Genomic DNA, 23,848 nt, shown 5'->3' with positions numbered 1-23,848 from the left:
ATATCCATCTAAAGTGAAATCTACAACACAATGAAGTGCGCACAGAGTGAAGGGGTCTGAAGACTTTCTCAATCCCCTGTAATTAACAAGTCATCACAAAGAACCATTAAGACTACAGAGTGAAATCTAAATATTTTATAGTCAATGCAATATGGAATGAAATATCTCGCTTCAGCCTTATGCCATTAACGGACAAAGAATCCAGTTATCTTCCGGAACATTCCGTCAGCTTGATGTCTCCCTAATCTCCCCACTTACCACTTCCTAGACTTGGTGTATCTCATCCTTCTTATGTAGCAGAGCCAGATAAACACGACCAGGACCAGCAAAGCAAAATAAAAAGAATGAAAGGCCAAGCATGTTTTATGTATAAATAGCACTTAATAATAACACAGACTGGTGGGCATTAAAATGCGAGTTTAGGTTGATTATGCAGGCTGGATATCTGGTGGGACATGGCAGGGTGTCACGTACTACAAAGGTTAGAAATCCTAAAAGTGAGGGCACCAGCTAAATCCACACCAGCTCCGTTACTGCAGCAACATAGTCGTGGTCCTTCTTACCCGCCTACTCAGTTTGACAGGATGGACAACTCTAGAAAGAGTCCTGGTGGTTCTGCACTTCTTCCATTTCACAATTCTTGATGTCACTGTGCTCCTGGAGACAACTGAAGCTTTAGAAATGGTTTGATCCAGCAGCCTTGATCTGTGTCTTACTGCAATTTGAGCTCTACAGCAAGTTCCATTGTTACATGGTAATGAAAAACAACCGTAGTGACAAGTATGCCAGATGTTCAGCAGATAAATAAGCTACTGGGAGCAGATCTGAGGGCAGGAGGGCAGCACAGGGTTCAGTGTCCAGGGGTAGAAGATGTTGTAGAACCTTCCAGAACTGGTTCAGATGCCAACAGCACCTTCTGCCAGATGGAAATGTGACCAAGAGATGGTGGGAAGGGTGGGCATGGCCCATCCTGATGCCACAGGCTTTGCAGAAGCATCACTCTTTAATGGAGGGCAGAGAGGTCCTAATGATCTTCTCTGCCATGTGCTCTACCTGCTGTAGGACCATACGGTCAGAGACATTACAGTTTCCAAACCAGACGGTGATGCAGCTCTTCAGAACGCTCTCAGTGGTGCCCCTCTAGAAGGTGCTGAGAATGGAGGGAGGCAGGTTTGGTTTCTGCAGCCACCGAAGGAAGTGTAGATGCTGCTGCACTTTCTTGACTATGGAGTTGATCAACTAATTTAGTGATGGTAGTGGCACAGTGTCTGCCCACACAGTCATAAGCAGGGAGTTCAGGACATTACCCTCTGGGGTGCCAGTGCTGAGGGTCAACATGCAGTTTGTTGGCACATGCTGAGGTGTGTTGGTTAGAAGTCTCAAATGAATTTGTATAAAGTGGCCTAAATTTAGGAGTTTGTGGTCATCTTTGATGGCCCAACAGGGTCAAATGCAGAGCTGTAATCTACAAACAGGACACTGGCAGGGCAGTTTTTATTATCCAGATGTGCCAGGACAGTGTGAAGTACAAGGGGTGTGGCACCCACTATGATGATGGGTGTGACGGCCTTGAACGTTCTGTTCTCTCCAAACACTTCTTCATGACTGGCGTGAGTGGCGGGACTGTCCTGTGGTCATTCAGGCAGTAAACGTTTTTGTGTTGTAGCAGGCAGAGCCCACAGATTCTCTCAGTGAAATATTAAAGACACCACTGAGGAGAAGCAGTCCATGAAGTAAGGAGCTCTTTTTCTTTTCTGTTATGCACCACCACCAGCACCACCACCACATTTCCTTCCTTTTCGAGTATCTGGCTTTCTTACTGCAGTCTATCAGACGCGTTCAGCTGTCAAGGACACTTTCACTTGGGACACGTTGGAGTGGCGCTGAATAATAAGAGGAGCAGGAACAGCCTGAGCGTCGAGGTGAATAAAAAACTGACGGTAATAACAAAGGGAAGACTTCAGAGGGGTCAGATTTAGAGAACTGGTGAGTGCTGTCAGACGAGATGTTTCATGAGAGTTCTGCTATTTCTTTGTTTCAAATGATAAGAATGGATACCTTGTGCAGAGAATAGGAACAATGACAGTTTATTTCAGAAGTCCATTCCGACTGATTTATAAGTAGGAGCTATGAGTTACTGTACAAACACTGAGATACGTCTGTTACAAACCACAGAAAACGTTACAGGGTTACAGAGTCCTCATTGTCATGTGTTGTATCCAATAGAGGGTTGTGGCGGACCCCGGCTGGGACACCCTAACCATGGAAGGACGGACCGGGGGAGAGAGGATTTATAGGACAGTTTTCCCCCCCGGGCTGACAGAGGGCAGCTCCCTTGGCTTCCAGCGGGGCAATGGGTCATAAGCATGGAAGCTCAATCCTGCTTCAGCCCGTGGCCACCTCCAGGGGGCACCTGAACACTTGCAGGGCCCAGCTTGGCAGCACACACCCGGAAATGATGGCAGAAGAAGGTTGTTGGACACCTTGAGTTCCTCCAGGTGCCCTATAAAAGGAGCTAGTCACCAGCACTTAATGGCCTGAGTCGGGAGGAAGCGGGCGAAGCTCGTGAGGAGGACTGGAGATGGAAGGACTGGCAAAGAGAGGGGGCAAGGAGTTATACTGGGCTGCTGTCTGTAAATAAACCGTGTGCTGTGTGGAGAAACTTGTGTGCTGCCTGTCTGTGTTGGGGTTAGGGCGGCTGTATGCACCCTGGGCATCACCCAGAGAATATGTTCTTTCAGTGAGTGTAGCTTTACTTAACCAAACACACACACACACACACAGACATTTGTGCTTTTCTGTGGGACATGACCCCATGGCATGAGCCTTGCTTCACTGGTTGTCCTTCCTTGGACCACTTTTGGTAGGTACTGACCACTGCACACTGAGAACACCCACAAGACTTGACGTTTTGGAGATGCTCTGACTCAGCCGGTTAGCCATCAGAAGAAGCGAGCATAACTTTCAAGCGTAATTGACATGTGTGAAATGTAAATGTGATTATTACGAGTTATTTTTGACAGAGATTTTACTCCACAGATGTGCAGCACAATGAGTGACGTGCCAACTGCTCCAACATGCGAGAGAGGAGCCACACGACGGACACCAAAGACCCTAATGGGGTCATCAGGCGAATCTCCATCTGTTAGCTTTAGCATCGGTTCAAAACAGAAACAACGATATTTATCCTCACAGCTACGATGAGATTCATAGACGTCTTTTTTTCCCTATGCGGCCTTTTTTTTTTAACGTTTGTCTTCTTCTGTCTGCAGGTCTCTTTCCATAAGTGGATTTCCCTGAAGAAGTGCAATGCTACCTGGAAGGCTGCTTCTGATTTTTTGTTTGAAAGGTAATTCAACAAGATACTAATCTTTTTTCTGAGAAATAACTGGAGGCTATGAAGCTGTATGAGTGCCCACCATTCCATGTCCAAGAGCTCCTACTTCCTTCAAAGGGCAAAAATTGTGTTCTCCCCTCCTCTCCAGTTCATTTTTCCAGCCCATGTTTTCTTTCCAATTATGGATGCACCACCACAGTCATAGCACTAGATGACATCCTTCACATTTAGTACAATACAATACAATGCAATTTCTTTTTGTGTAGCCCAAAATCAAACAAGGAGGGCCACAATGGGCTTTAACAGGCCCTGCCTCTTGACGTGACTCTCTAAGTAGATGAGGAAAAACTCCCAAAAAAACCCTTCTAGGGAAAAAAAAAAGGAAAAAAAACCCTGGGAAAGGCAGTTCAAAGCGAGACCCCTGACCAGGTAGGTTGGGCGTACAGGGGGTGTCAAAAAAAAGGGGGATAAATACAATACAATACGCAGAACAGAACACAAGTCATCCTCTATGTAATACAATAGTGCAATAGAAATGTTACAAGTACAGAGCAGAATTCAACAGTAGATGATATCCCATAATAGGATTTGGATATGTTTAGAGTCCTGGAGACCTCAGCCATCAAGCTGCCTCCCCCTATTGGCCATTCCACAGCTGAGTCAGTGCTGGGCCAGCCAATCCGATGACAGGACCCCTCTTTCCCACGATTCCTGTGATCTTCCATCAGGAATGACTTTACCTCAGGCAGACAAAATAACCTGGCAGATGGGCCGTGGCACCAAGTGCCACATTTGAGTACCAAGAAGAGAAACAGAATAGGTGAGGGTTAGTAACCAATTCTAACTATCATGTTACTTCTGTTTTAGTGCTAATGACTAACAACAGAGATGCAGTCTGTACAGTTAATCAGCAGCTCTAGTCAGGGTGTGCTAAACTGAAGTAGTGAGTCTTCAGCCGGGATTTAAAAGCTGAGACCAAAGGGGCATCTCTTATAGTAGCAGGCAGACCACTCCAGACATTTAGTGTCTGTTCCCAAAATATAATGTAGGGCGACAGGTACAAAACCAGTGGAAAAGCAAGGAATCGCAAAGTGGGTGGGCCAGGAAAGTACTTGGGGTGGGGGCAAGCAATAAGCCATTCTGTGGGACAGGGGGGTTCCCCTTGAAGGTTAGATCATCTTGTTTATTGACACTCAAACTAACAACAACAACAACAACATTTATTTCTATAGCACATTTTCATACAAAAAGTAGCTCAAAGTGCTTTACATAATGAAGAGAAGAAAAATAAAAGACAAAATAAGAAATTAAAATAAGACAACATTAATTAACATAGAAAGGAGTAAAGTCCGATGGCCAGGGTGGACAGAAAAAAACAAAAAAAACTCCAGAAGGCAGGAGAAAAAAATAAAATCTGTAGGGGTTCCAGGCCACGAGACCGCCCAGTCCCCTGTGGGCATTCTACCTAACATAAATGAAATAGTCCTCTTTGTAGTTCGGGTTTTTCACGGAGTCACTTGATGCTGATGGTCATACAGACTTCTGGCTTTTAATCCATCCATCATTGTTGGAACATCATGGTGCTTTGGCGCACACCACCACCAACAGGACACCGGAAAAGGAAACAGAAGAGCAAGTAGGGGTTAGTACAGATTTTGAATGAATAGTTATTATAATGAATTGGATATACAGAGTATCAGGATTAAATTACAGTGAAGTTATGAGAAGGCCGTGTTACAGTAATGTGTTTTCAGTAGTTTTTTAAAGTGCTCCACTGTATTAGCCTGGCGAATTCCTACTGGCAGGCTATTCCAGATTTTAGGTGCATAACAGCAGAAGGCCTTCCGCCTCACCACTTCTTTTAAGTTTTGCTCTTGGAATTCTAAGGAGACACTCAGTTGAGGATCTGAGGTTACGATTTGGAATATAAGGTGTCAGACATTCCAATATATAAGCCGGGGCGAGATTATTTAAAGCTTTATAAACCATAAGCAGAATTTTAAAGTCAATTCTGAATGACACAGGTAACCAGTGTAGTGACATCAAAACTGGAGAGATGTGCTCGGATTTTCTTTTCCTGGTAAGGATTCTAGCAGCTGCATTCTGCACTAGTTGCAAACGATTGATGTCTTTTTTGGGTAGTCCTGAGAGGAGTGCGTTACAGTAATCTAGCCGACTGAAAACAAACGCATGAACTAATTTCTCTGCATCTTTCAATGATATAAGAGGTCTAACTTTTGCTATGTTTCTTAGGTGAAAAAATGCTGTCCTAGTGATCTGATTAATATGCGATTTAAAATTCAGATTACAATCAATGGTTACCCCTAAGCTTTTTACCTCCGATTTGACTATTAATCCTAATGCATCCAGTTTATTTCTAATAGCCTCATTGTATCCATTATTGCCAATCACTAAGATTTCGTTTTTTTCTTTATTTAATTTGAGAAAGTTACTATTCATCCATTCTGAGATACAAGTTAGACATTGTGTTAGCGAAGCAAAAGATTTGGGGTCATCAGGTGCTATTGATAAATACAGCTGTGTGTCATCAGCATAGCTGTGGTAGCTCACGTTGTGCCCTGAGATAATCTGACCTAATGGAAGCATGTAGATTGAGAAGAGCAGTGGACCCAGGATAGAGCCTTGTGGAATACCATATAGAATATGTGTCTTTGAGTTATAATTACCACAACTAACAAAGAATTTTCTCCCTGCCAGGTAGGATTCAAACCAATTTAAGACACTGCCAGAGAGGCCTACCCATTGACTAAGGCGATTCTTAAGAATATTATGATCAATGGTGTCAAATGCTGCACTCAGATCTAAGAGGATGAGAACAGATAAATGGCCTCTGTCTGCATTTACCCGCAAGTCATTTACTACTTTAACGAGTGCAGTTTCTGTGCTGTGATTTGTTCTAAAACCTGACTGAAATTTATCAAGAATAGCAGGTTTATTGAGGTGCTCATTTAACTGTATAATGACTGCCTTCTCTAGAATTTTACTTAAGAAAGGCAGGTTAGAGATGGGTCTATAATTTTCAAGAGCAGAGGGATCGAGATTATTTTTCTTAAGTAGGGGTTTAACTACCGCAGTCTTAAGACAGTCTGGGAAGACCCCCGTATCTAATGACGAATTTACTATGTCAAGAACATTATCACTAAGCACGCCCGATACTTCTTTGAAAAAATTTGTTGGTATTGGGTCAAGGGCACAGGTGGAGGGTTTCATTTGAGAAATTTTTTTATGTAAATCAGGTAAATCTATTCTAGTGAAAGACTTTAATTTGTTTATTATGGGGTACTGGGGTTTAGGAGGATCCTCAGTGTTGCGGAGATATACTATGTTATTTCTAATATCATTAATTTTTTGATTGAAAAATACAGCGATAGCCTCACAGGTTTTACTGGAAGTACTTAGGAGGCATTCCTTTGAGTTACCTGGTTTAACAGATGATCAATCGTCAAAAATAAGACTCTGGGATTACTAGCATTGTTATTTATAATCTTAGAGAAATAGCAGCGCCTCTCAAGACGGACTGTGTTATTGTATTCTGTTATTTTAACTTTTAATATTTCATAGTCAATAGTTAGTTTAGTTTTCCTCCATTTACGCTCAGCTCTACGGCATGTTCTCTTTAAATCAGACACTCTTTGGGTCTTCCATGGTATAACAATGCTAGAAGATTTTTTAACTGTCTTTTCAGGTGCAACTATGTCAACAGCAGCCCTCACTTTAGTATTAAATCTTTCCACCTTACTATTTACATTCTCCTTGCTATTATAGTTGGCACTATAAACGGACTGATTGGTTAGAATGTTTGAAAGTTTTAAAGCTGCTGATGAGTCAAAGAAGCGTTTTTTTAACAATATGCTTCTCATGAGTGTTTTCTATCATTATTTCTATATTAAAGAGTAGAAGAAAATGGTCTGAAAGACCCGTATCAATGACCTGCTTTATATCAACTTTTAGTCCTTTAGTAATTACTAAGTCTAACGTATGACCTGCTTTATGTGTAGGCTGATTAACGAGCTGTCTCAAATCAAGAGAGTCCAGGAGGTTCATAAATTCTTTTACTTTCTGGTCACATTGATTATCTACATGAAAATTAAAGTCGCCGACAATTAAGAGTGTGTCATAGTTCGTAATTAAGATTGACATCAAATCAGAGAATTCCTCAAAGAAAGACGCGTTGAATTTTGGAGGTCTATACACGGATAATACTAGAACGTGAGAATCTCCCTGAATAATAATGGCGAGATACTCAAAAGACTTGAATTTACCAAAACTGATATTTTTACATTTTAACCTGCTTGAGTAAATGTTTGCTAAGGTTCTAACTAAGGTTGGGGGGGGGGTTTGTCCCCTCTTTACTGATGATTCAACATAAATCTTATAAAAATGTTTTGGAGAGGGCTTGTTTTTGAATGCAGGGGGGCCTGACTAATGAATGGAGTGCCTAGGCCTGTATAATGAATTTCAACATGTTTTGTACAAAGTGATGAGACATGGATATTTTGAATGATTGCGCTCCATTCCCTGCCCGAGATAGTATCTATCTATCTATCTATCTATCTATCTATCTATCTATCTATCTATCTATCTATCTATCTATCTATCTATCTATCTATCTATCTATCTATCTATCTATCTATCTATCTATCTATTAAAACAGCGGTCCCTTCACCGGTGTGAAGAACTTCTAGCAATGTGCACCATGACATTAGTCGATAGTTTTGCTGATTTTCTCCGTATTACTAGATGAAACTAATTAGGCCTATGCATCCCATAATGAGTGCCAAATCTGGAGTCGTTTAGCACCTTCAGAAAGTCCTCAGACCCCTTCATTGTTGTCACGTTTTCTGATGTTACAGCATTGCGATAAAACAATTTCAATTCATATTTTTCTCTCAACAAACAACACTCAATACCCCAGAGTAACAAAGCAACAAACGGATTTCAGAAATTTTGGAAAATTATCAAGCAAAAAAAAAAAAAATCACATAACCCATTATAGAAAGCCGCCAACAAAAACAATCACAGTACGTACAACTACTTTAATGATCTGACGAGACCCCGAGCAGCCACACGATTGGAATGCTGCTGTCTCACATGCCGTAAATATTTAGGAAAAATGAAAAACTCCTTCAGGTTCTGTGACTAACACTCATCCTTGTTTGGCTGTTAAAGCAGAGTGTGGGAGATAGCCAAGAAAGACCACCCTGGCAACCTCTTTTAATAACCAGAACAGAGAAGACCACCGTCAAACGGCTCCAATCAAAACGCTAGGTGTCAGAGTATCAAGAGGCGTGTCCTTCTCGGGTGTCACTTTGACATCTGACGCCACCTTCCGGAAGTGGGCCGGCTTTATGGGGCTAGTATTGGAAGGGGCGGAGCCTTCTCTGGGTTTCGTGGGCAAGCAAAAAATAGTTAAAGAAGCCCCCCCCCATTTAGAGAATTGTTACAATAAATGCTTAAGTGATTAGGATCATGGGATTCTACTCAAAGCAAAGAGGGCGGTGAAGCACCATTGACAACTTCACCGAGGGCAGCAGAAATGCTCGAGCCGGCCCTGCCATCACCACACCCTGCGTCTCATTGGCACACAGCACTACTCTTGTCTCACCTGAACTCCTGAGTGTGGGCCAAGGTGGTGTTTTTCAATCTTCTACACAAAACCACAACAGGAAGGGAGATTAAATCGAAATATTGTGAATTCTCGAACTAATGCCAAAGCCCATTTCGGCGAGTATCCCTGACCCGCTTAACATCTTTCCAGTTTGCTTTTTCAGCACTCACTGCAGAAAAGACTGGAGAGTCACACAAGTCCCAGAGAAGCTGTCGGCGGTTCGTGGATCTTGTGTGGTGATTCCCTGTATGGTTTACCTTCCGGCCAAAGGAGTTGCAGCGAGCAGGATAACGGCGATTTGGAGGATGGCGGACCACGGCGATGTTTTCAACTCCAGAGGCGCCAAGGTGCTGAGTGGCTTTAAGGGACGGACCACCCTGCTTGGGAATGTTGCAGACCAGAACTGCTCTCTGCAGATCCAAAACCTTCGCCATGAGGACAACGGCTCCTACTACTTCAGAATTGAAGTGAAGGGACTGAACAATTACAGCTTTATTAACAACATGGTGACATTGCAAGTGACAGGTAAGGAATCGTTAAAGCAGAAATGAAGAACATGGGGGCATGACGTGGTTAGTAGTACTGACTCTGTGGATCAGGGTTCAATTAGGCTGTGTCTCTACAAAATGTGCAGAGGAAGAGCTAAGGAGGAGCAGTGTGGTTTTAGGTCCGGGAGAGGAACAACCGATGCCGTCTTTGCATTGAGACGTCTCATAGGGAAGCATCAAGAACAACAGAAAGGTTTAGTGACTTGGAGAAGGCTTATGATTGAGCGCCACGTCAAGAGGTCCAGAGGTGCATGAGGGATAAAGAAGGACCAAAGATCCAGGAGGGACTGAGGTACCAGACAAGATCCCAGTTAGAGGAGGGATCTTCTTGAAGTCCTCACCTCTTTGATCTGGTTGTGGATGTCTTGACTGGTGGGATAAAAGATCAAACCCCCCAGTGCAGGTTTTGTGAAGATGGCATTGTATGGTGTAGCACTACAACAGCAGGAAGTGGACAGGAAGCTGGAAGTATGGAGGACTTTAAATATCGAGGATTAGCGGTAGACCAAGATGGAGAATTAGATGCAGAGATAACCCACAGAGTGCAGTGTGGATGGAGCAACTGGAAGAAGGTATCAGGAGTCTTGTGTGACCGAAGAATTAAGACGAAAGTTAAATGTAAGACCAGCCATGATGTACGGTGCTGTGGTATAGCGGGTCCACGGCTCTAAACGAATGACCAGTTTTAATAAGCAGGGGGCGTAGTAATGTGGCGGGAGCGGTTACCGGGTGCGATGTGGCACGGGCGTCTTCTCACTTAAGTGCACAGGTGTGGAATCGTCCGTGCCCATAACTGATGCCAGGAGCTGCAAATCGCCACACCTGTGCCATGTCCCCATTATAAATAGGAGAAGTGAGCAAGTGTATAGGGGAGAAGGAAAGAAAAGAGAGAGAGACAGATGGACGGAGGTTAAGGAAGAAGAAGGCTGGAGAAGCGGAGAGCCGATTCACTGGTGGATGAAGGCAGCTGGGAGGAGAGCCTCCCAGCAGGAGTATATGGGGGTGGTAGGAAGTGGTCACTCCAGCTGAGCCATCTCCAGGAGCCGGAGTGACCAAGAAGGTGATTAGCTTGCCGCATGAGGCTATGGAATGGCAGCGGTAAGACCAGCCATGATGTATGGCACTGTGGTATAGCGGGTCCGCGGCTCTAAACAAAGGGCCAGTTTTGTTTAAAATAAATAATCACTGCACTAGCGGCCTAAGGGCTTAAGGAGGCGGGTGTGGTAGTGTGGCGCTGACCAAGAAGGTGGAGTCAGGGAGGCTTGGGAGAGTGAGCCCCCGGTCACTGGGGAACCCGAGTCTTAGTCCAGCAGGAGCTCCACGTAGCCAGGGGACGGAATGCTACCGGACCAGCTAGAGAAGATCAGCTACGCCCGCAGGTTAGGGTGACTCCCCTGTCCCAGGACCCATATGGGAGAACCAGGGGACACACCAGCTAAAGGAAGAAGGTACCGGGATTTTTAAAGGGGACAGTTTCCAACCTGTTGATTTTAACGTCATTTTAATGGATTTATTTATTTATTTGAGATGTTTGACCTCCACTTTTGCCACCCTCTTTTTATGGATTATTTATTTCTTGACCATTTTGCAGCGCCACACTTTGGACACTGTTTGGGTTTGTTTTTTGTTTAATAAAAGCACTTGTGCACCTTTTGCACCATCCTCTTGGTCAGTTTGATTTGTCCCCATCTGGCAGTTACATTACCAACGGCGTTGGGTTCGAGGGCTCCTGAGTCTGGAAGAGCGAGGATGGTGCAGGACCGTCACCGTCACAGGGCAGTAAAAGTGAGTGCAGGAGAAGAAGTTGGACGTGGCAGAAATGACAAGGTGGGGGTGGATATGTGGAGTGACAAAGAAGGACCGAATAAGAAATGAGGCGATCAGAGGGACAATAAGTTGTGTGGCACCAGAATGGAGAAAGTGGAGAGGAAGTTGGAAGAATGGAGAAGAGCTTTGGAAGGAACAGGAAGAAGACTGAATACTGGAGGTTTGATGTTGTGCAGGGACAGCTATTGAAAAGAGTGGATAAGTCCAAACATCTAGTAACACTTCAGCAGAAATCAAATCAAATGTATGAACGATCCTGAAGTCTGAAGATTCCAGAAGAAACTGAAATGGAGATTCAGCACAACTTTGTGCCATAAGACAGTTGTGTCACCAGACTGCACACATTTGTGATTTAGGTCACGTCCTGACCGTTTCAGTCCAACCGAATGAATAGGTTTATAAGGTCCTTACTGCCTTTCTTATCAGGGACTCAACTAGGGGGGTACAGAGGATGCATTGCATGGGGGTCTGTAGCAAAAGGGGCCCATAAAGATCCTTGTGAAAATGTAGTCCCTGCAGCTCCTGGTCAGACCATTGTGTTTAAATAGAAGATGGACGTCACGCACAACGGTGTATCTCTGACTGCGCCACATTACTAATGGGCCCAAACGTCACATTTCGCATGCCTACTTGTCGAGCCCCCCGTCACTTACATTGAATTCTTTACTCGCGTGTGTTTGTTTCATTTTTGATTTGGTGACAAACGTCATTTTTCTTTCAGATACTCCAGAAACACCAACCATTTCTCACCTCAAGGGGCAAAAGGTGGGCGACGTCGTCCTGCTGTCGTGTGTCACCTTTCACTGGTGCCCGAGCCGCCCGCCCACGATGACGTGGAACTACACGAGTGTGAATTCGCCCGTTAAGCACACACACGTCAAAGACGGCATGTGGCAGCTGTTTTCACTGCTCTATTTCGTAGCTGTGAAGAAGACGCTTGGCAGTCTGGTGACGTGTACGGTGGAGTATCCGGGAGGAGCTCGGGCCCGAGCCTCGGCATTCCTGCAGATAAAATGTAAGTTTGGCATTACCTGCCCGGATTGTCTGTAGGCCGCCGTTCTTTGTTTGTTTTTTTTTTATATGGTTCTGGCAGGACGGACTCAAAGGTGGGACTCCATGATGGCCTCCCTGTAGTTGGGAAATCCACCCAGAGCTGCCTGTCTTCAGCGGTGACTCTCCAGGTTGGGCACTTAGTGCTCTTGATTCCAAAATCGATAACGTCCTGTAGGTGTGCGCGGTATGACTAGACATCCATAACACAGGGGGGCGCTGGCTCCCTGGGAGTGAGTTTTTTCGTAATTACGGCATGTTACATAACCCAAATCTCTATAGAGATATGACATAAAAGGCGAGAGCCCTCCCTAGCGGTAAGAAATCACGTAGGAGAAATAATTTTGTTTAACGTCGGCTTACACTGCATATCAGACGAATGAAGCCAGTGACAAAACTGGAGTGGAGGTCCGAGGCGTAGAGTCTGTCGGTGTCGTCGGTGCAGCAGAAGGCATTTTCAGGAACAGATGGCGTTGTCTCCCATCCGTTCGTTGGCTTCAGAGGTGTGCTGGGCAATGTTGCAAGGCTCTATTACTGTTTTCTCCCCCTTAGGCGAACACACAATTCCAAACATGGCAATGGTGCTTATTTAATGCTGATTTAATAGATAGAAACAGCGCAGAGCATCTCACAGTCTCTAAAAAACACTAAAGAGGAAAACAATTTTAAGATTAGGGACCTATTAATACATTTTTAAGGTTAGACACCTGATTTAATTTTAACATCAGGGACTCTTGGGTAACTTGGCCTTAACCCCATGAACCTTAAGTTAAGGGTTTGTGGTTGGCCAGTCTAAAATCTAGCAATCCATGAGTCAAGCAACTGCTTAGCAGACTCCAAAGTCAGACCATAACAACTTGTCCCAATCTATTGTCAAGCTTGAAATATTCCTCGAATGTCTTACAGATAAACCTGAGATTCTTCCCGAGTCTGGCTGTCTCATCGCCAACACATCGGTCACCTGCCATTGTCTTGTGGATTCCTTCCCTCCAGCAGACATAAAGTGGTTTTCTCCCATCTTGGATCTTCCAAACGCAACCAGTTTGTGGCAGGGCAGACTGAAAAGGGAGATTTTACAAAAAGCCCTTCCGTGGGAAGAAAGCATCACCTGCTCTGCGTCCAACCCGCTGGGAGAAGCCCTGATGTCGTTCTCACCGGCCAGAAAGGGTGCAGTATGCTTTATTGTTATCTGCCCGATGGAATCGGATCAATGAATCCAGCAGTTAGTAAGATCTTGAGATGAGGAACAGACTGAGGGTAACAAAAAGTGATTGTTGGGGCATCAGTTGGGTCTCTGTCTTTAATATGCGAGGAACATTCAGAAAGTTTCTGCACTTTTATATTTTTTTGGAAACGTGAAGGTGGTGGTGGGGGGGGGGGGGGGATAGTAATTTGGAATTAAAAAGTTGGTACGACGCTAAGAAAAAAGCATCACAAACGAAGGTGACTGTGTAGAAAAGTGATGTCATTTCCATCCATCCATTATCCAACCCGCTATATCCTAACTACAGGGTCACAGTGGTCTGCTGGAGCCAATCAAAGCCAACACACGGCTCAAGGCAGGAAACAAACCCCGGGCAGGGTGCCAGCCCACCACAGGGCACACACAAGGGACAATTTAGGGTCACCAATGCACCTAACCTGCATGTCTTTGGACTGTGGAAGGAAACCCACGCAGACATGGGGAGAACATGCAAACTCCATGCAGGAAAGACCAGGGAAGCAAATCCAGGTCTCCTAACTGCGAGGCAGCAGTGCTACCCACTGTGCCACCATGCTGCCCATGATGTCATTTGATTTTGAAATTCTTAATAAATGGAGTTGTGACCAAAAGGTTTGCGAATAGATAGATAGATAGATAGATAGATAGATAGATAGATAGATAGATAGATAGATAGATAGATAGATAGATAGATAGATAGATAGATAGATAGATACTTTATTAATCCCAAGGGGAAATTCACATTCTCCAGCAGTAGCATACTGATACAATAAATAATATTAAATTAAAGATTGATAATAATGCAGGTAAAAACAGACAATAACTTTGTATAATGTTAAATGTTAACGTTTACCCCTCCTGGGGTGGAATTGAAGAGTCGCATAGTGTGGTGGAGGAACGATCTCCTCAGTCTGTCAGTGGAGCAGGACGGTGACAGCAGTCTGTCGCTGAAGCTGCTCCTCTGTCTGGAGATGACACTGTTTAGTGGATGCAGTGGATTCTCCATAATTGATAGGAGCCTGCTGAGCGCCCTTCGCTCTGCCACAGATGTTAAACTGTCCAGCTCCATGCTAACAATAGAGCTTGCCTTCCTCACCAGTTTGTCCAGGCGTGAGGTGTCCTTCTTCTTAATTCTGCCTCCCCAGCACACCACCACGTAGAAGAGGGCGCTCACCACAACTGTCTGATAGAACATCTGCAACATCTTATAGATAGAAAGAATATATTCTCTAGATAGATAGATAGATAGATAGTTTATTATTCCCAAGGGGAAATTCACATGACCCCAGTGTTGGTGTTCACCAAATTTTTAGATCTTCTTGTCAGATGTTTCTCTGGTAGACTGAAGTAGAATGACAAGCAGTTCAGAAGTTTCAAAGACTTTTATTGACAATGACATAAAGTTTATGCACAGAGTCCATATTTGCAGTGTTGGCCCTTCTTTCTTTGTCAAGACCTCTGCAATTCACCCTGGCAGGCTGGCAATCAACTTCTGGGCCCAATCCTGACTGATGGCAGCTGCCCTTTCTTGCAGAATCAGTATTGGTGGGTTTTTGTTTGTCCTCCCGCCTCCTGACCACAAGTTCTCAATGGCATTAATGTCTGGGGATTTTCCTGCTCATGGGCCCCAAATGTCGATGTTTTGTTTCCCAAGCCCCTCAGTTCTCACTTTTACCTTCTTGCCCGGTGCTCCATCATGTCGGTCACCAAACTGTTCCTGGATGGTTGGGAGAAGTTCCTCTTAGAGCTGCGTTTCTCAACCTTTAAGTATTTGCAACCCAAGTTTTCATAACAGTTTAATTGTGCCCCCTAATGTTTTTTGGAAACCCTAATAAAATTTATTCCTATATTCTTTACTGCCGATACACTGCTACAAGTTTAAAATTTCCCTACGAATAGCGAAATTACGCCACATATGGCGCGCCCCACAGTTTGAGAACCGCTGTCTTAGAGGATGTTGTGGTCTCATTCTTTATTCATGGCTCGGGATCGGGTGGCACCACCAGTGCAGAGCTTGCTCAGAAATGGCAACAGGCAGGTATGAGGGAGGCAAAGACTTTTGGAGGATGGCCTGGTGGGTGTCAAGAAGGGCAGCAAAGAAGCCAAGAAAAACATCAGGGACAGACTGATATTCTGGGATTGGACTGCTGGGGGGAAAGTCATTGTCTCTGATGAATCCCATTTCTGAGTGTTTGGGGCATCCAGGAAAATTAAAAGGTAAGCGGCACTACCATCAGTCCTGTGTCACGCCAACAGTAAAATATCCATTCATGACCATTCATGTCACGTGGGGTTGCTTCTCACTCACAATTTGGCCTAAGAACACAGCCATGATTAAAGAATGGGACCAAAAACTTCCTACGAGAGCAACTTCTCCCAACTATCCAAGAACAGTTTGGTGACCAACATGATGGAGCACCAGGACAGAAGACAAAAGTGAGAACTGAGTGGCTCAGGGGAACAAAACATCAAAATTTGGGGTCCATGGCTGGAAACTCCCCAGACCTTTAATCCCATTGAGAACTTGTGGTCAGGAGGCTGGTGGACAAACAAAAACCCACCAACTCTGACAAACTCCAAGCATTGATTCTGCAGGAATGGGCAGCTGCTGTCAGTCAGGATTTTGCCCAGAAGTTGATTGCCACCCTGCCAGGGTGAACTGCAGAGGTCTTGAAAAAGAAAGAAGGGCCAACACTGCGAATATTTGACTCTGCATATAAACTTCATGTCATTCTCAATAAAAGCCTTTGAAACTTCTGAACTGCTTGTAATTCTACTTCAGTCGACCAGAGAAACATCTGACAAGAAGATCTAAAAACACTGAAGCAGCAAACTTGGTGAAAACCAACACTGGGGTCACTCTCCAAACTGCTGTCCATGACTGTAGAGTTAAATAAAAGTGCGGAAACTTTTTGAATGTCCCTCGCATTTATAAAAGAAAGCAAGCTCAGTCACAGAGTCGTGTTTTGTGTGTATTTCAGATAAATACATGTATGTGGCGATCACTGCGGCCATCGGCTTACTTGCTGCCCTGACATTGGGACTTCTGTACTTCAGGAGATGGAGGAAGATCAAGTAAGAGTTTTAATTTTGTCTTTGATGGAAATATACAACACTTCACAGGAGAATAATCTGACGTAGCACTTTGAGTGGTTGTATGGAAATGTACTGTATAAATAAATGTTGCTGTTGATGTTGTTTAATGTAATTTAATAATATTGTTAGGTTGTATTGTAGTCTGATCAGTTTTGACGTAATTTACTTTTACTCATGAAAATTAACATATTTTTTTTATTGAAAAGCACTTATGGTCATTAGTAAGAATTAATTCTATGATTACATTGACACTTAAAGCTGGCAGGTGTGGTGGCACATTGATTTGATAGATAGATAGCGTAGTTGGCAGGATTAGATAGATAGATAGATAGATAGATAGATAGATAGATAGATAGATAGATAGATAGATAGATAGATAGATAGATAGATAGATAGATAGATAGATAGATAGATAGATAGCGTAGTTGGCAGGATTAGATAGATAGATAGCGTAGTTGGCAGGATTAGATAGATAGATAGATAGATAGATAGATAGATAGATAGATAGATAGATAGATAGATAGATAGATAGATAGATAGATAGATAGATAGATAGATAGATAGATAGATAGATAGATAGATAGATAGATATTTCACATACAAACAGAGATGTGATATGAATGGCTAATCAGCAGCTCTAGTCAGGGTGTGACAACTGAAGTCTCCAGCCTGAGATCGAAGGGGCATCTCCTATATAAACTGGCAGTCTGGCCCACAGCTTCGGGGTCCTGTAACTCAAATTAGTTATTTTGTTCACCCTTGGAATCTTCAGCAGGCCAACATCTTGAGATCTTCATGTGTTCCCCAGTTTCTCAGTAATTATGAGATTTTTTTAGGTAAGCAGGGCATTGGCCATTTAGAGCGTGATGTGGATTTTGCAGCCGCAGTTATCTTTTACTTATTTATTGCATTCTTTGAATATTTTATTTCTATCTTCTTCACAATTTAGGGGAACATCATATGCTACAAGATCAACAGAACCCAACAGCGACGTTTCAACGACTATCTATGAAAAACCTGAGGTATGCCATCACTTTATCACAAATTTTAAATATAAACGTAGTTTGAACGTACAGGGGGTCAGCCTGGCATGGAGCTCTCACCAGCGGGGCATCACTCAGTGGATTATTATGTGATGTATGAGACTTACCAGCTTTGTTATTTGGATTGTTCTGCTCTTGCACTGTAATGGTAAGAGTAGCACACACACATAGAGGTCCTATTCAGACACTATCTCTGGTACCCCACGATATTCCATGTAGGATTCATTTCACACACATGCAAATAGAAATCCTAGTCAGACAAACCACTGGAACAGATGCATGCAATCGAGATGAAGGCTTGCAATGCCAGTAATTAAAGTCCCGTAAATTCAGTTAATTTGAACAAAATAATTCAAACTTAATATCTAACAGTCTCCAGTTCGAAAATGGAAGATTTCCAACACCCGGACACTCCGCGCCCCAGTTCACACCCTCACATGGACGAGGCCTGCAAGTCAGTAAGCAGCAGCCTCAGTAGGCAAGTCGAAGTGAGGGGAGCTGAGGAGCAGGAGACCCCCAGGATTTAAAGGTTAAGACCAACCCTCGATGGCATCAGGAATTTGTTTCAATTTTAAACTGGAACTGTTACTTTGTGCTCCGTTTGTGGATTTGCACCTTGGTGAACACCAATCTAGCGTTTCTTTGCAGCTTCGTAGTGTTCTTCACGAAGTTCCAAATCATTAACGCTTTCATGCATCTCCATTTTTGTTTTTCTATGTACATTGCAATTTGGTGACTCCTTTTGTTTATAGTCATGTGATACGTAACATCAGTTGCTTGACGGCGTAATGGCCGCGTCACACATCCGACTTAGGGTTACGGCAGTTAGGACTACTGGATGAACGGGTTGTCTGATCACAACAGTTGGGAGGAATTAATACAGAAATCCAGAGACTCCAAAGCTTCTCACATGTTTCTTGGAACTACGTCGAGAGATTTTAGGGTCACCACATGCCTATATTGTGAAAAAAAAAATCAATATGTCCCTCACGGAGGGGCTCATTTATAAGTGCTGGGACACAAACTCATGGACTAAGAAAAGCTGCCGTCCTAACACGTCAAGCGTAAGTCATGACATCAGTTACGTGACGGCCTTAAGGTCACATGGTGCATTTCCTCCTTTTCCAAATTAGGATTTTGTGTTGGGCTTTTTGAACATGTCCTATGATTACAGCCGTCAGGTGTTATATCTCACTCAGGGTGGGCTTCCAAGTCTTCTTTTAGGTCCTTCTTGTTCCTTGTTGACCCATTCATGCGTGCTGTTGTTACTTTTGTTAATTATCTGCTGTATTTTCTTTGCCTGTCTTAAGTTCCACGTTGTTTTGTGGGTGGTCGCCCAAAAGCCAATCACCGCCAGGAAGTACCCTCTCCTCCCTATAAATCCAGAGGGTCTCCCACAGTTCCTGGAGGTTCATTTTGAATGAACTAGAGAGTGGGGAGCCCATAAGCTTTTGTGTTCTTCTGAGTTTTTCAGTTCTCTGGATTTTTTATGTCTTCATGCTCGGCTTTTTGGCTGACTGTATTGACTGACACTCTGGTTGGCTTATTGTTTTGGGAAAATCCTTTTGCCCTTTGTGCTCCATGGAGCTTCATTGTTATGGAAGAGCACTTTTATTATATTAAACTTTTATAAAGATTCTATGAGGTTGTTTTTGCAGCTAACCGGGGGTTTAAATGAGATTTCCCCCTCCAGTGGAAGTACCTTTGGGATTTTCATGCTTTGGGACTCCTAGTCCCAACATTAGGGGAGGATTAACAGAGAAATCCAAGCATTCCAAAGATTCACACCTTAGATAGATTTTAGGGTCTGCACGCACTCGTACTGTAGGAAATAATCAACCTTTCTTGAAAGGCATCAATCCCTTCTTTGTGACGGGACACAAACACACATGGAGTGCGCAAAGCAGCCACCTTAGCCAGTCACGCTAACACAAGCGCAACACAAATGTCGGAGCTTTAACTATGAGGGCAGGTTCAGACGAGATCCTCTCTCATGATGTTCTGATCATCTGCACCTCATTCTAATTTGAGGGACCTGAAGTAAGTGGTAAGTGGAGGGGGGCGCTGACTTTCTCACAGATGCACTGATGTCTATTGAAATTATACAATAGACTCTAACATGTGAACGTGGCCTGATGTTTGAGATGCCATCTCACCTTTATCTGTAGAGGCTGTGGAATTGAAGATCAAATCTTTGTCAAGTCCGCATTTGTTAGAAGAGATCAAACACTTCACGGGGTGCACTTACTTTGTCTCACGACTGAATGATGCTCATTTGTCCCGTATGCTTGTTTGCCGTAATTCTTGCATGTAAATGCTCTCGGTGTGGTGACACGTTTGCTTGGATTTTGCCCTGAGCATTTTTAGACACGTTAGACACTTTGTATTAATCCCGTGTCAGTTGCTACCTTTTGCTTTGTCCAGTCCAGACCTGCTCATCCAACTCTGTGCTTGATGTGCGATTTTTATTCCTTCCGTTTGTCACATTTAAAGCTTCATAAGATAATCGTTTTGAACTTCACATGAGATAAATGGCAACGGGACAAGTGAGTCACACGTCGTATTTTCCCACATTAACAGTCCACTGAACTTCATTAACCTCCACCTCGCCAGCTAACGAACTGCTGGGACATGACTGGGATGAATGGATGTTGTGAAATATCATGGCGAAGAACCTCATCTTTATCAAATGTAACCCTTGATGTTGCCCTCATGGAGGTTCTTATGCTACTGAAAAGTCGGGTGAAGTCCAATCACAGCAGACTTGGACAGAATTCCGAGATGTTGGAGATTTAAACTTATGTGTATAGATTTGCCATTTCTGAACATTAACCGTTACCCATAATGACAAAGGGACAATATGCAAATTTATTCAAATTCAAAGCAGTGACTACTTTCTGAATAGCCACCTCACCACTAGATGGGGCAGCCGTCTCTAGGGTCTCACTGCACTTCATTCATTCATTCATCACCCCTCAGGTGGAGCCCTAGCAGGAGGCTCAGAGCCCCATAAAGTCTTTAGGGTTTGTAGAGTTGTAACTGTCAACATCCCCTTGACGGCCACTTCCTTGCACTATGGCTGCCCGAAGACCAGCTCAGTGAGACTGAAGGGAATCGGCATCCCAAATGATGGCAGTGCCTCCTGATGCCCTGTTGTGAATTCTTCTGTTTATTATACAAGTTGAGTATCCCTAATCTGAAAAGCCTGGGCCCAGCAGTTTTCTGGATTTTGGAGTATTGGCCCATGCATAATGAGATCATTTGGGGTCACCCTCGATCAAGTAGGGAAACACCAGCTGGACCAGCTAAATGACGACTCCTGCGTATAATAATGTATATCACCAAGCTGTTGACGCAGCATGACAAACATCTGACACCTCAACAGTGTTGAAGGTGGAGTACTGACTGGATCTTAGTTCCTGTTTTCAGAGAGCCAATGCTGCGTATTTACCCTGACGATCTTTTTCTGCTTTTCGTCAGTTTATATCCACTACCTGTTGTCACCTCTCAAGGAACTGGCAAACCAGATTAAGACCCTCACAGGTCACTGGGTGATTAAGCTCCTTAACAGAGAGCTGATTGTACTTTTAACAACGCCCCCTGGGTGGTCCCCTACCTGCATTTTTGGTTTGTGGGATACTCCCTTGTTTCATCCAGCGGGGTGGGGGGTGTCTCTCCTTTGGTCATGTCATTGTGTAAGTACTCCATTGTTTCATGGAGTTTGGTGAAACAAAAAAAGTCCCTAGCTGTCACGCTCCCAGAATGCCCTGATGGTTGATCTGTCCCTTCCAAGAAGTCAGGAATATCCCAGCCAACCTTCACTCTGTCCTGCCTCCTATGCTGAAAGACATTGATCGACCAATTTTCGTAAGGCGTAGGTGTCATAAATAAAACGTAACTCACTTTTGTCAACATAGAAAGGCAATGTGCAACGGTGTCTGGTTCTCCTAACGTGATCATCATATCGCAATAAGAAGAATGAAGTCAACCATAAGAGCGACATTCCATTAACACACAAGTCATCTGCAGGTGTCATTGTGTCACTTCACCGGGGGCAAAACATGTTGACTGTGATCTGTTGCTTTGTGATGCTCTAAGTTTCACGGGGTACCCCCCCCCCCACTCTCCACCCCCCCCCACAACATCCATGACTGTGTGTCGTTTCCTTTTGGCACTCACTGCAGCCCCCCACCCCTCGGATCACACCTGCTGTTGGACTGAGTGGGCCGTAAGTGTTCACTGTTTGTCGCATAGTGCTTAGTGATTCCTTCGGTTTCATTTGGGCAGCGTTTCTTAAAGGGTTATCATCGCTTTGGGATTTGGGTGGGATTTTGCACGTGTTATTTGTTCATTGATTGTTCTTTGCATTTAGTTAATATTCATAATTAATTAATTTTGGTCCACTTTATTACTTGTCTCCATTTGTGACAGTGTGGGCCGTGTCAAGGCTGGGGAGATTCCTGAGGTCCATCCAGCCATCCATTATCCAACCCGCTATATCCTAACTACAAGGTCACGGGGGTCTGCTGGAGCCAACACTGGGCGCAAGGCAGGAAAGAAACCCCAGGAAAGGCGCCAGCCCACCGCAGGGCACACACACACCAAGCACACACTAGGGACAATTTAGGATCACCAATGCACCTAACCTGCATGTCTTTGGACTGTGGGAGGAAACCCACGCAGACACGGGGAGAACATGCAAACTCCACACAGGGAGGCGAACCCGGGTCTCCTAACTGTGAGGCAGCAGCGCTACCCACCCTTCCTGAGGTCCCTGAATTAATAATAAATAAAGGACCACTTCAAAAAAACACATGAGAACCTCAGCAGCTCATCCCTACCGCCGCGGTGGTGTGCCACTTTCACCGTCGCCATAATATGTGCAGTTGGTTTAACACACAAAGCTCTGCTATTACATAAGAATAAAGTATTTTTTTATTTTTGCTTTTTTTATGTCAACTTTAGGATTTGAAGTATGAGGAACAGAATAAGGAAGAGGAATATGAGAGCATGCAGCAGGGCAACCTTTACGAGAACATCGAGCTTTCGGCAAGAAGCTCAAAATGTGCAACTGATTCGAACGATGAAGCATCTGAGTAACACTGATGACGGCCACAGTCACGTCAACTCTGTGATGGTTTATGATTGGCCAATGATGTCACATGACATGGCTGTAGTAAAGCTTGTTACTCAACAATAGTTCATTGTACGGAATATAAAAACTCTAAAGGTAGACTGGTGTCACTGTAACTCTCTTTCAAAGCACATGGGTCAGGACAGGTATTGTAAATTCTACTTTGACATCTCTTGAATTACTTGTATTATTATTTTTATTATTATTATTATTATCTTAGAAATATAAAGCTTTTGTTTTATTTAATATAACAAAATCTATCAAGGGTTGGTCTGTTTGTTATTCATTTAATGTAAGCGTACTGTCATCCGTCATCATTTGACCTTCTAATCCGATTTTTTGCCATAATGGCTCTCGTATTTTTTTCCCTCAAATTCGGTATTGGGACCGCTATTTTGCTCATTTCACCCGACTTGCATCTGGAAAAAGCTGGAATGTCACACCGCACAAATGTGCCTATGTATGAACATGCGTCCCGCTGCTGGAGCCCACCTACTCTCTTCTGCCCCCACACGTTTCGCTATGACATGCTTCTTTAATAGTCTATAATCTCAAGAAAAGGTGGGAATGCAACTGGAATGGCAGTGCAATTGTTTTTCTACACAAACTTCACAATTGTATTATGTTGTGAGACAAGTCGGCCAGGCTGGTAGTCTGGCAGCTCAGCCTTCTCTCTGCACGAGAGCAGTGAAGGCCTATTTCTCTCTTGTATCCTGAGTGTAAGAAGATGTGTGGAGATGTTCCCATGAATGACCTCACTAAGTGTGCTGTCTCGACAAAGGAGAGCCGATTTTAAGTAGAGGACCAGTTTTGTCCAGCGTGTAAATCTTGCTTTAAAACGATGCTTCCTTCCAGAAATCTTGGGCTTTTATGGATGAAGAACTGGAAGGGGCAGAGTCAGTTGCCCTTTTCGACACTGTAAGTGAAAAAGCAACAGCGCCCCTTCTCATTTCGGCGGTTAT

At 43.9% G+C, this 23,848-nt stretch overlaps 1 protein-coding gene across 2 annotated transcripts; it reads left to right on the top strand.

Annotated features, from left to right (window-relative positions):
- Window positions 1-1,851: 1,851 nt before the first annotated feature.
- Window positions 1,852-23,128, top strand: LOC114667530 (sialic acid-binding Ig-like lectin 13). Of its 2 annotated transcripts, XM_028822854.2 has the most exons (8): window positions 1,852-1,986; window positions 3,273-3,349; window positions 9,117-9,491; window positions 12,063-12,356; window positions 13,298-13,558; window positions 16,595-16,688; window positions 17,659-17,731; window positions 22,718-23,128. In XM_028822854.2, the coding sequence occupies exons 2-8, from the start codon at window positions 3,310-3,312 to the stop codon at window positions 22,850-22,852; spliced, it is 1,272 nt and encodes a 423-aa protein (XP_028678687.2). In that variant the 5' UTR covers window positions 1,852-1,986; window positions 3,273-3,309; the 3' UTR covers window positions 22,853-23,128. The 2 variants fall into 2 exon arrangements, with proteins under 2 accessions (XP_028678687.2, XP_028678686.2); XM_028822853.2 differs by lacking the exons at window positions 1,852-1,986; window positions 3,273-3,349 and having other exon boundaries at window positions 8,850-9,491.
- Window positions 23,129-23,848: the final 720 nt, after the last annotated feature.

Source organism: Erpetoichthys calabaricus, chromosome 17, assembly GCF_900747795.2.
Source record: "Erpetoichthys calabaricus chromosome 17, fErpCal1.3, whole genome shotgun sequence".
In the NCBI taxonomy this organism is placed as follows: domain Eukaryota; kingdom Metazoa; phylum Chordata; class Cladistia; order Polypteriformes; family Polypteridae; genus Erpetoichthys; species Erpetoichthys calabaricus.
Note: the sequence above shows the minus strand (reverse complement) of the source record. Positions and strands in the feature narration are given on the sequence as shown.